This window comes from Chrysemys picta, chromosome 2 (genome assembly GCF_011386835.1).
Source record: "Chrysemys picta bellii isolate R12L10 chromosome 2, ASM1138683v2, whole genome shotgun sequence".
Classification (NCBI taxonomy): domain Eukaryota; kingdom Metazoa; phylum Chordata; order Testudines; family Emydidae; genus Chrysemys; species Chrysemys picta.
Genome location: NC_088792.1, coordinates 287,339,936 through 287,352,143, shown reverse-complemented (window position 1 = coordinate 287,352,143; position 12,208 = coordinate 287,339,936). Strand labels below are relative to the sequence as shown.

The following is a 12,208-nucleotide window of genomic DNA, read 5'->3' as shown; positions in this document are numbered from 1 at the left end:
CTCCATGGAAACACCAGCAACATCCCTGCCCATCGCTACCGGCCTAATCCAAAGCACAGCGACCTCAGCCAGCCTCCTCCCATGGCAATGGGCTTGGAGCAGACAAGAGCCGTTCGTGCCCTCAAGGGGCATTCGCTTATCCCGAAGCTTTGTTATGGGAAGGGCAACTGGATCCATGCACCCTCTGCTCCAGGGGAACTGTGTACACATCAAGGGGAGGACCCGCTTTGAACCAGAGGATCTCAGAGCATTTCACAAACCTCAATTAGGCTCCGTTCCTTCTCTGAGAGTTGCACTGATTACATTAGTTAAGGTTTGTAAAACAATTTGAATATGAAAAGCTCTTTCTGCATGCTAAATATCATTGGTACAACACGCAGGTATTATACTCAATAGCATCTACTTGTCGTAAGGCTTTGGTCTCTTAGCTGAAGGAGCCACTGTCAGTGTACAAACCAGATACAACAGTTCAGTGGCTGTTTCGAAGCAAGCTTAGGGCATTGTTTGGGAGGTACTGGGGTGCACAGAAATGAGCTGACACGGCTGCTGCGCCCCCAAGACTTTCCTGAAAATGAGGTGCATCTTCCAGGGTCTCCCCAGCAAACAACACGGACATGTTTTCCTACTGGGAAGCAGAGAGATTGTCTGTCTGCCATTCCCTTGCTCTAATCATCAGATCAGACAACACTGCCTCCTAAAGCCACGAATGCAGTTCGGACCCCTGCCCTGCACTAGCCTACACTCCCTACCAGAGTTTGGTGCAGAACCTAAGATTCCAGTGTCCCCATCCCCTAACTCTACTATATCCCCCCCCTCCCCTAGCCACAGTTATAGGATTAGAACCCTCGTGTCCCGACTCCCAGTCCCAGACCGGACCACTCCCCATTCCACCAGATCACATTTGGATTCTGACAATCCAGTCTCTTCCTAGGCAGAATATTCCTAGCTATGTAATTCTGAACTTTGGTGCTTCACAGGGTGAAATACATGACATAAAGGAGAGGCCTTCCCATTCCACGTCTGGGGAAGGGGGAGGTTATTCTTGGGGACAGAGTTAAACTGTGTTTCAAAAGACCTTCACGATAGACCCATACCAAGAGCTCCAAGGTTCTCATAACTGGAATTGCAACACACCTCCCTTACATTTCAGCCTCTGAGAATTATTCTGTACCATCAAGTAGCTGGTTGAGGCAACAGCCCCTAGTCACACTGGATGAACCTCCCAGTGGGTAATAAACATATTAGAACTAAATCGGTTTGCCACTAATGACAGGTTTCAGAGTAGCAGCCGTGTTAGTCTGTATCCGCAAAAAGAACAGGAGTCCTTGTGGCACCTTTGTTAGTCTCTAACTCCTGTTCCGTTTGCCACTAAGTGACTCCTCCAAAGACTGCCAATATCCAAAGCACTCGGTGGCAAAATGTTGAGATGTCAGCGTTACAACACAGCCCTTATACTGCAACAATAACTTTGACTGGGACCCAACACAGCACCGTCACACCAAGTCTGCAATACCGACAGCCTGAAAAAGTAGCTCGGAGATTGCAACAACGCACCGCTATGGATGTTTTTCTAAAAGCTCTGCTCTAGGAATTATTCTGTGGGAGTTCCCTGGCCTGTGACGTACAGGAGGTCAGGCTAGATGATCACCATGGTCCCTTCTGACTTTGGAACCTATGACTCATTGTGCCAGTGTTGAGATGGCAACCACATTTAAAAGAGTGGAGAAGCAGCACAAGTTAAAAAAAATGGATGCACGCAGCTGCAAGGTTATGTGGCACATCAACAGGATATTAAAATAACAGGTGTGAACATTCACTCGTCCCCTCCAGTGACTGAATCTGTACCATGAACTATTTTGCTGCTGATCATCCTAACAGAAACAGCCAAGTACTCTGGAATTGTGGAAGTAACGTGGGGAGAATACCATCCCTTTTTCCTCTCTTCTCACCCGCTCTCCCCCATGCACAATACAAGGATTTTTTTTCCTGCTGGGAGACAAAAGCGCGCCTGGGAGATACAGACCCTAACCCCCCTTTCAGGGGCAGCAGCTCCTTGGACAGTCTGAAGCATCAACACAGAAGCGCAGACACTTCAACACCAAGCAGCGATTCCCAAAAGGTGACACACTGAAATATGCCAGGATATTTGTGTATGTGAGTGGGTGAGAGAGAGGACAAGGAGGGCATCATGGATTTATGAAGTGTTGTTTCTGTGCAGCTCACCAGCTCTCTCTCAGTATAACAAAATTTTTGAAAAAACACCTTTCACTTGACTGATGGCTTTATTAATTCCCAAAGACCAGGATTGGAAGCAGTAACTAATAGACTCTGTTGGGAATGGCAGAAAAGATACATGTCAGAATGAGATTGCTACAATCAGCCATACTGGGTGTTCTTTCAGGGGGTTGGGTGGGAGCGGGGCTGCAGGGGAGTCTTTTACAGCAGCTAGTACTGCAAAGCACAACTGGCCACTCAAAGAGAAGCCTCACCACCAAGGATTTCAAAACAAGTAGGTTCCCAGATGAAACATACAAGGCCTGAAGTTTACCATTATTTATTTATGTTTCTTAAAAACAGTAGAAAGTTTCCAGATTGTTGCCTATCTAGAAATTACATAACTTCACCAACATGCTAAAATGAGCTCCAATTATTTTTCTATACTCCCTAACTGTGAACATACATACATGGCTTATCAGTGTGATGGTATAGCTTGTACTTCCCTTACTTCATCACCTCTTTGTCACCTTCATTCATGTCAGCAAATATTTAGATTGTCAGATCTCTGGGGCAGGGATAGCATCTTCTCAGGTCTCCTCTGAGCCACCTGGCAGCTAAAAAACACAATACACCCATTGTCTCCACTCTTGTTCAGGTGGTATTAATCATCTCGGGGGGTAAGTCACATGACTATGTGGATTTCCTCCACTACAAATTTACTCTCTTCCTTTAATTCTGCCAGCTTTTTCATTTCTCCTCCATCACACCTGTAGCCCCAGCTCATTTTGCTACTTTTGACTCTCTCCTGCCCTTCTCTCACATAGGATCTTCCAGATTTCTTGAATAAGATCTGACATCACCTTCCAATTTGATCCTTGACTTTCCAACTGGCTTCCACCCTCTACACACCAGTGAGACAGAGCTCTCGTCCAGACCAAAATCACAACACTTTTACTCCATCCTCACCATCCTAAGCCTCTGAAAGCCATGGCACCGTTGATTACTCCTAACTTCTTGAATCCTCTCCTCCAGTGGATTTCGCTGCTCCTCTGATGGTTGTTTCACCTTTCGGCTTGCTGCTTTAGCCACCCCTAGTTTCCATACAGATATGTCCCAGTGCTATCCAAACTTTGCCCAACCGGGACTAACACTGAAAGCTTGCTGGAAGGCTGAGGGATGAACCTAAGTTACATAAAAAGAACATTTTACAGCCACTGTCGTTTTTATGAGGCTCAACCCAGAGACTATATGTCCCAGCATGTAATATTCCATCTTGCCAAGCTCTGAGCTACACTTTGCTCACACCAACTAAAAATTTTAGGGTGGGGCCTTTCCATTTGCAGTAGTGGAAACAAAGGAAATCAGTTTTATTCCTTGAACAGTCCACCTGAGTCCCAAGCATTCACTGTATTTTCCTAATAATCTTTTCCTGGTTCCCTTAATGACACTGATCAGACTGAGGGGGAGTACTTTTAAAATGAGCTTTTAGCAAAAGGTTTATAAAAACTGAAGTTAAATCCTTACTGATTTAAGGAAATCTGTTCTAATTACATTATTTTTTGAACCAGGTACTACTTACTTTTTTGCCGTGTTTACTCCTGATTTTTGTAGTTAATGGCTCATCCTTTAACAGATCCCTTTTCCAATAAACGTTCCTACACCTCTTAGCCACATACATATAAAGCAGCTCATGAGAGCTGGCGTCTACTCTGTCACATGCATCATCAACAGACTTGCCAAATAAATTCCAGCTCTGGAATCTTTATTCCTTGTGATGATGCAAAATAAGAACCCTGCTTGACTTTCAGATCCTGAGAGTCTATTGCACCGGTACTTATAAAATACATCTTTTTACTTGACAATTGGGTACCGTACATTTTATCTGGAGTCACTGAAAGACAAACAGGGATCCCATCAAGGACGTTTGTGTAGTCACTTTTCACTTACCAGCCACGCTCATTTCAAAAATAAAGGAAATTAGTAACTGCAGAGATTAGCTGGCCTGCCACAGGGTCAACAGCTTGACTGAAGTCCTTCACCTCCTTCCATCTTCCTAACAGTCTAGTCCTTTGGAACCAGAAGTTGTAGTTGGTTCATAATTTTTAGGCTGAAGTGGGATCTTTCCCCCATCCCTAAGTGACATATGAAGCTTCACATGAGAAATCACTGTCTCTCAGAATTCCAACTCTCCTTCAAAGAGTGATATTTTAAATCTTCACAGACATTTTAGGCCAAAAAGAGACTATTAGATCACCTAGTCTGATCTCCTGTACAAGAGAGGCCATATAATTTCACCACATTACCTCTGTATTGAGCCAAAGACTAGTGTTTGACTAAAGGAGATCTTTCAGCAATATACAAATTGCTGACCTATTTTCAAGTGATACCGGTAGCTTAGGGCGAAAATTTAAGTTTTGTTAAAAAAATTACAAAACGTAATAGAAATTATTTTTAAATAACCAAAGTAAGTAAATCAGTGTAATTATGTAACTTAAAACTTTCCCATAGCATACACAACTCAAACACTGCCATATGCTTGAATGTGACAGGGAGAAAACTGAAACTGATTGGACTATTTTCATATGCTGGCTCTGAAGACAGTGCAAACTGAACAGCAAAAATAAAGACAGATCTTTTTTAAAAGTGCATTTGGCTCCAGTAATCTAAGTGTTTAACATTACTGTAGTGGAATTTACCTTTATATTTTTGAAAAGACAGTTTCCTTGTATCATGAACTCTGCTGTCAGTTTCGTGCTAGTTTTTGTCTCTCTATTGTTTCCTAAATTAACTGTCTTTCATATGCTAGCAGGCAGTCTTCACCTGTCCCTAATAAAGGTACTCCAAAGCAGAAGCTGGAATTCCAGTTTTAAAGGATACTATTCAGAGCTGATTATCCAAATGGAGAAAACCAGGTCTATAAGGCAATGGTATCAATTTATTCACTCTTCTTGGTCTCAAGCTATGAGATTTTATTTTGTAAACAAGTCTCAGTATTAGTTAATGGGCTCAGAAGCAAGAGTTGAACTACAATTCAAGAGATTCTTTTTCAGAGCAGCCAGTGTTTTGTTTTGTTTTTTAAACAGGTAACGGGATGACTTTGCCTATTGAAACAAATTTAGGAGAATCATGTACAGTTAATGCAATTTCAAGGGGTAAATCAAAAGCTTAATTGCCACATCATTTGAAGAAGACAAGTAACATTAAAATCTATTTTGCTTCACTATACATCCTGCTAAGGGGATGATTTACCAACCCCCCCCCCATCCCCCCAAGTGGAACAGAAATTGATTAGATCTTCATAGACTGTGAAGTTATGAGATGGAAACATGGCTAAGTATCCATCCCCACCTGCCACAATGCAGGACTGTTCAACTAACTATTTTTTATTTTTTGCTAAATAGCCAGACTAAAAGTATTTTTTTTAAAACCAGGCCAAAAAAAAAAAAAAAAAAAATTCCAATTAGAATCTCACGTCTCTATTTTTTAATATAAATGTTGTGGGCCCCTCCAATTCCTGCTTCACTCCAGCTGCAGGACATGTTACAAGCTGCCTCACTATAACAGCCTCCATAGAGGCAAAACCAAGAATCTTCTGCCTGCAGAATGTCCCACCGCTGAAGGGAATTTCGTTCTCTTCCTAGCCACCAGGTTTAACTGTTTTGCTATAAGAAGATTGCAAAAAATGGTATTTTAATTTTTAAAAAGTCTGACGTATCCATGGTTTACGAGCTATGGCAGCCCTTGTGCACATAAAGTAGCCATGGAGGTTACATTAGCTCACCAGCTCTCGGGGTGGCCTGTAGCTTATTAAGAGTACCCCCAGCCCAGAGTGTACCGGTTCTAATCCAGTGCATGTAAAACCCACCCCCGTTTTAAACCCACCCTAGTTTAACAAGCAACCAGTTAGCAAATGGGAAGGGTATGAATGACCAGCCCCCTCCAGAGTTTAACATTAGTTCTTACAAAAAGATACCCAAGCACGTGGCTGCCAGTTTACATCCTGGTAGCAGCTACAGTCCATTGATGATTTGGGTCTAGACCGTGAGGCTGCTGCCGCCACCTGGATTCACCTCCACAGAACTTGGCGTGCGAGACTGCAGCCAAGCTATCCGTTTAGCTTCGTTCCTTGCCCAGCATCTGTTTTCCCTCTTTACAACTCGAGAAGGAAGAGCCTCTCTTGGCGGTGTGGAGCCATGCATGTCCCTTTCCCCTCACAGCAGGATTCTTACTGCCGACCATCTCACAGCTCCGCCATCTTCATCAGTCCCACTCGTGTGAGGGACAATCCCCTCCCTCTCAGTCAAGCTAGGGGGCAGCGTGCCTTCTCTGTCCCACTGATGTCCAGTCCCCCGCCTCAGCCCTTCTCAGGGCCATTGGTTAGTTTCCCCTCAATCCCAGGAGAATGGGGGTAAGCCCCTTCCTTGCAGCGACACTGGATACAGAGATTGGTCCCCCTGCCTCTGCCCCATGGGTTGGGGGGGGGGGGGGGAATCTGCTGATGTCAGGGGTAAGGATTAGCCCTCCAGTGATGTTGCTGGGAATTATCCCCCTACATTCCATAAGTAGGGAATAGCACCTCCCAATAATGTTTAGAGTGAGGAATAGCCCTCAAGTGATGACATTTTATGGGGGGTTATCCCCCCTTATTAACCCCAGGAAGTAGGCTTACCCCTCAGTGACAGGGGGTAGCCCCAGGGGGAGGGACATCTGAGCCTCACGAGGTATTAGACCCCACTCCCTAGCAATGATGGGTGGGGGGGTTGGGTCCCCCATTGTCAGTCCCATTGCAGAGTGGGGTTAGTCCCCATCCATCCCATGGGAGTTTGGTGGGGCTACACCCCCAAAGGTGCAGCAGTAGGTGGCTGACCATCTCCAGTCCCCCTCGCACCCCCTATGAGTCTGAGCTACCCTCTTGGTGAAGCCGCTGGGCCATACTAATGAGGGAGCGGAGCTGCACCAACTTGAGTGGTCCCACCTGCCGGGGGTCCTGGCTCTCCAGCCAGCGTAGCGCTGTCTCCAAGCCCCTGATGGCTTCCCGGGCCGTGGGCAGTGGGGGATCCCCTCCGTCCTCCACTCCACTGCCCCCCCCACCACCTGCATCCACCCCTGCTGCCTCCTCATCCTCGCCACAGCCTCCAGGTCCTTCATCCCCACCATCCCCTTCCCCATCCTCCCCCTCCATGCCTGGCGCCGCATCGTCCAGGTGCAGCCAGTCGGCCACCTCCTCAGGTGCTAGGCGTTTATAGGCCAGGGCAGCCAGGTGGGTGAGATCGCTGAAGACCTTGCTGTCTCCACCCAGCGGTTCCCCCTGTTCCTCTTCCCCAGGCTGGGGCTCAAAAGCAGCACGCAGCCCCAGCAGCCAGCACTTCTCGATGGAGCCAGCAGGGATGAGGTCCCAGGAGAGGCCAGCCAGGTATAGCATGTCCTTGAGCAGGAAAGAGCGCACAAAGTCCAGGGGGCCACTCCCACCACCGGCTGGGCTGGGCCCCCCAGCCGGGCCGCCTCCCCCACTGGCCACGCAGGACACGGCCAATCGCAGCAGCTCCCGCTTGTAGAGCTGCTTGAAGGCGGACACCACACCTTGCTCCAGCGGGGCTGGGATACGGCCTCCCCCTCCCGCCAAGCTGCCCCCCGCCGCAGCCTTGGAGAGGAAGAGGGCTCGGATGGAGCCATCTGGGGTCTGCAGCTGGGGTGGCTCCTCTGGGCCAGCACCGGAGGGTGGCGGGGGGCTGCTGAGAAGCAGCACTGCCTTCTGCTGGAGGCAGCTGCGGCGCAGATAACGCTTGACTCCTGGCACAAAGTCTTCAAAGAACCAGGCCCGGAGAAGGGCAGGTCCGAGCCGGGCCTCGGGGCTGTAGCGGTAGCAGGCAGGGAACTTGTCCTGGTTGTGGTGCCGGAGACTGGGTGGGTCTGGGAGCCCCCCGACCACCAGCGGTTTCAGCTTGTGCGAGCCAGTCAGGTTGGCAGCCAGTAGCACGGTGACGCACTCCTTCACCACCAGCCTCCGACGGGGGGGAGCCTGCAGGCGGGGGGAATGGGCCCGCAGCTCCCCAGCCTGGCCCGGCAGCAGCTTCCAGTAGAGTCCGGTTACATTGGCGTTGTAGATCTGCTCGTCCCCGTAGCCTCCCCCGTCCGAAGGAGCCGCGGCGGCTGGAGGAGGCGGCGGCGGGGGCAGGAGCAGCGAAGGGTCCGGGAAGGCGGAAGAGGGGGCCCCGGGCTCCAGCTCAGCCTTGAGCGGCGGGGTCCCCGGAGCGGCAGGGTCCCCCCCTCCGCCTCCACCGCCTTCGCCGTAGATGCGCTGGCTGGAGATGCCGTGCCGTTTCTGCCAGCGCCAGAACCAGCCGTGGCTGGCCTTGAAGGTGCACTCGGGCCCGTAGATCTGGCGGGCGAAGGCCTCGGCCTGGGCTTGGATGATGGGCCCGGAGAGCGGCACGCCGTGCTGCCGCAGGGTGAGGAACCAGGTGTAGACGGCCCGGTCGATCTCCTCCTCGTTGGCCAGGCGCATCTTCTTGCGCTGGGTGCCCACCTCGCCGCCCAGCTGGTCCAGGAACCAGCGCAGCTTGTGCTCGTCCTTGAGCCAGCCGCGCAGCGTGCCGCCGGGCACCCCGAAGTCCCGGCACACCGAGGCCTGCCGCTCGCCCTTCTTCACCCGCTCGATGGCCTGCAGCTTGTCCTTGATGGAGTAGGCGCGGCGGAAGGCCATCTTCACCGACAGCCCCCCGGGGCCCCGCCCGGGGGGGCCCCCGCCCCGCCGGCACCGCGCCGCCGCCCCGGGCTCGCCCAGCTCCAGGCACAGCGGGGACGGCTCCCTGCTGCCCGGCTCCTCCAGCTCCAGCGGGCTCCGTCCGCCCGGCTCCACCGGAGGCTCCCGGCGGCCCGGCTCCTCCAGCCCCGGCGAGGCCCTGTTGCTGCTGCTCGGTCGCCCCCGGGGCCGCCTGGAGCCCGTCCCGTCCGGGGAGCGTCTCCGCCTCGGCGGCTCCCGCAGGCCCAGCGGCGGGGGGTCCCCGGCGGCCGGGGGCAGCAGCGCGTCCTGCCCGCAGGCCATGCAGGGGGCTGCGTGCGGCCGCTCAGCGCGCGCCCCGGCCCGAGCCGCGGCTGGATCCATGGCGGGGCCCGGCGCCGGGGCCGCTGGCCGCCATAAACCCGCCCGGCCCTGCACAGTCCCGGGGAGACGGAGGGGCCCGCGGGGGGGGGGGCGCGTTATAACCGGGGGTGGGGGCGGGGAGCCAAGGTCTTTTGTCTCGTCTCTGGCCCCTGAGAGCCGATAGGGCGGGCCGGCGGCCACAGCGCATGCGCCGTCTCTGCTTTCCTTCCCCCCCCCCCAAGTGGAACGTCCTGTTCTCCCCCCTCCCATTGGACTCTTCCACCCGTGGTAGGCTGTAATTCCTCGAGCCGGCACCCTCGCTGGAATGTTCCATTGTCGCAAAAGGGGGTGTCCTATCCCTCGGCCTTTTCCATTCCCCGCCGCAGCCGGGGATGTACTTCCACAGAACGGGCCATTCCCCTCACAGCAAAGACCCACTCCTCACCCGGACTGTTCCACTCCCGCGCCCGCTCTGCGTGGCCCCCACAGCGCTGCCGCGAGCCGGCTCCCCCTCTCTCTAGCCACGGTTGGTCGGCGCCGCGACCCAGAATCCCCCGCGCGGCCAGCGCGGCTTCCTTTCTGCTGACTGAGGCCGAGTAGAGCTGCGCGCCCGCCGCGTGAGTCCGGAGTCCCCGCGGGGGCGGGTGGGGGGCAGAGGCCTGGAGTCACCGCCGGGCCGGGCAGCCGCCCCGCGAGGGAGCTGAGGGCAGGGGGAGGCGGCGCCCGGCCCTGCACCGCGCGGGAGGGGGATGGGCCATGGGGCCGAGGCGGGTTCCCCGGCAGCCCCCCCGCCCCCACCGTGAGCAGCCCCGTGCTCCTCTCATGGGCAGGGACCTCCCGGGGGTGCTGGGGGCCGGCGGGAGGTGGGGGGGGCAGGGACCTCCCCCCCGGGGGTGCTGGGGGCCGGCGGGAGGTGGGGGGGGCAGGGACCTCCCGGGGGTGCTGGGGGCCGGCGGGAGGTGGGGGGGGGGCAGGGACCTCCCCCCCGGGGGTGCTGGGGGCCGGCGGGAGGTGGGGGGGGGCAGGGACCTCCCGGGGGTGCTGGGGGCCGGCGGGAGGTGGGGGGGGCAGGGACCCCCAGGGGATGCTGGTGGTTTGGAGGGGTGGCCCGTGGGGGGCAGGGACCTCATCTGGATTCCTCTGTGCCCCCAAGGATCCTTTCCTCCCCATGAGCCGTCCCCGCTTCTCTTACAGGGGGCGAGCCCTGCTGTGGGCAGGTGTTTCTGGTTGGGGGGGGGGGGCAGGGATTCTGTGTCTCTGTGCTTCCCCTGATGCCGGCCCCTGTCCACCATCCTGCTTATCATATGCTCCCCCCATAGCCAGGGAGCCCTGCTGTGGTGCCGGTACCCTGTGGGGGAGGGGGATGATAGCGAGTGGCGGCAGGGACTCTATTGCTCAGAAGAATCCTCCCCCCCCCCCCCCCATGACTGCTGTGAGCAAGGTCCTGGGGGGATGATAGGTGAGCCTCCCAAAGCTCCTTCCCCCCACTACCAGCCTGTGCTTCCCTCATGGCTGAGGAGCTCCGCTGTGGATGCAGGTGGTTCCAGGAACGCTTATAGGGGGGTCCTCCAAAGAATCCTCCTGTCTCCCTGCACCCCCACTGTGAGCATCAGTTTGTTTGCCTGCTGCTCCCCTCACAATCAGGGAGCTCTGTCCTGTATGCCAGCAGCCCAAAGATGGGGGGGGGTGAACTCTGTGGTGCTGACTCACTTTTCAGCAGCTCTCAGTCTGGTAACTTCTGCTGGCACTTGAGGCTCTCTCCACTGAAAAACCAAAGGCAGGGAAAATCTGATGGGTCTTCTTATCTAGGTACTTTAGCTCCCTGGTGATAGGCCCATCTGCCATGGAGTATCCTTGAGCACTCCCTAAGAGATGGCCTGATCCAGCAAGCTACTGATCATCCCTAACTTCCTTTTAGCTCTAACAGTTCAGGCTGTCCTGAACCTCACAGGATTATGCTGCTGTTCTTGTACTTTCTGTTGATGTTTAGCAGTCTGACTCCATAATCTCTGTTGGGATTTATTCTGGTCATAACCATAGTTATTACCTAGAGAGTCGCATGGTTTGTTGCATCTGTAATCTGAGTGCATTGCATGCATAAGGGGCTCCTTACATTTTCCATTCCTTTCATAAGCTCCTTGTGTTCCATCTTCCAATTCCTCCTCTTTCAGGGATTCCTGGCCTTCTCTCTCCTCCCTCCCCCCCGCCAAATAATGGCTGCTATCTTCTGGCATGTACGTCTGTAGACAATTACAGATGTGGTTAAAACTGCAGGTTCTGCTAACTAAATGCAAGGGGTTGTGTTGCCCCTCCCCCCCCCCCCCCCCCCGGCTTTCTGATTTGCACCAAAATCGATAGGGTTCTGCTCATTGATGCCTAAAACATTCCCTGATTTTGGAATTGATTGGATGCAGCATTCAAAAGTCTATCCTGTTACAGACAGGGAGAATACCATTGAGTTGCTTGGCTTGGCCAGATGTTCTTTATTACCTTCTCTGGTTATGCACCCTATGTGCCTCCTTGCTCACTTCTGCTTTTCTTTTCAGGTACATATTCTTTTCCTCTGCCTGGCTTTGCTCCTTTCCGTTACAGGTATACTTTTCTCCTCTCCCCCACTTGCTATTCTGTTCATTCTCTGATACTAGTTGATATATTTTTTCTTAACTTATTTCTTATCCTTTCCCGACTGATTTTCTGCAGTACTACACACTTGTCTGGAGGAGCAAATGGAGCCTTTCTTTCCCAGTGACAGGTATCTTCAGACTTGCTTTTCTGCACTTATTAGCTGAGTGACTTTAGGTGCTGCTTATTGGTTGCTAATCACCTGGGGGCAGATGTCAAGGGTTCAAGGAATCCTAGTTGGGAGGTCCCAACTGTCATTTTGTTGGCTGACTGGCAATCCTTTTG

At 53.0% G+C, this 12,208-nt stretch overlaps 2 protein-coding genes across 13 annotated transcripts in view; one reads left to right on the top strand and one right to left on the bottom strand.

Moving 5' to 3' along the window:
* Positions 1–2,538: 2,538 nt before the first annotated feature.
* On the bottom strand, positions 2,539–9,716 carry TIGD5 (tigger transposable element derived 5). Its single transcript, XM_042861323.2, has one exon. The coding sequence runs from the start codon at positions 9,569–9,571 to the stop codon at positions 7,109–7,111; it is 2,463 nt and encodes an 820-aa protein (XP_042717257.2). The 5' UTR covers positions 9,572–9,716; the 3' UTR covers positions 2,539–7,108.
* Positions 9,717–9,773: 57 nt separating this feature from the next.
* EEF1D (eukaryotic translation elongation factor 1 delta) overlaps positions 9,774–12,208 on the top strand; it is a 33,733-nt gene continuing 31,298 nt past the window's right edge. For 4 of the 12 annotated variants that reach the window (XM_065586376.1, XM_065586375.1, XM_065586374.1 and 1 more), the window contains exons 1-3: positions 9,882–9,918; positions 11,848–11,893; positions 12,002–12,053. Coding sequence is in view for 6 of the 12 variants with exons in the window: in XM_065586382.1 (XP_065442454.1) it covers positions 12,028–12,053 (26 nt within the window). In the remaining 6 variants the exon portion in view is untranslated. Of the gene's footprint in view, positions 9,919–11,847; positions 11,894–12,001; positions 12,054–12,208 lie in introns of all 12 variants that reach the window. The other 8 variants (XM_065586380.1, XM_065586378.1, XM_065586382.1 and 5 more) reach the window with 7 other exon arrangements.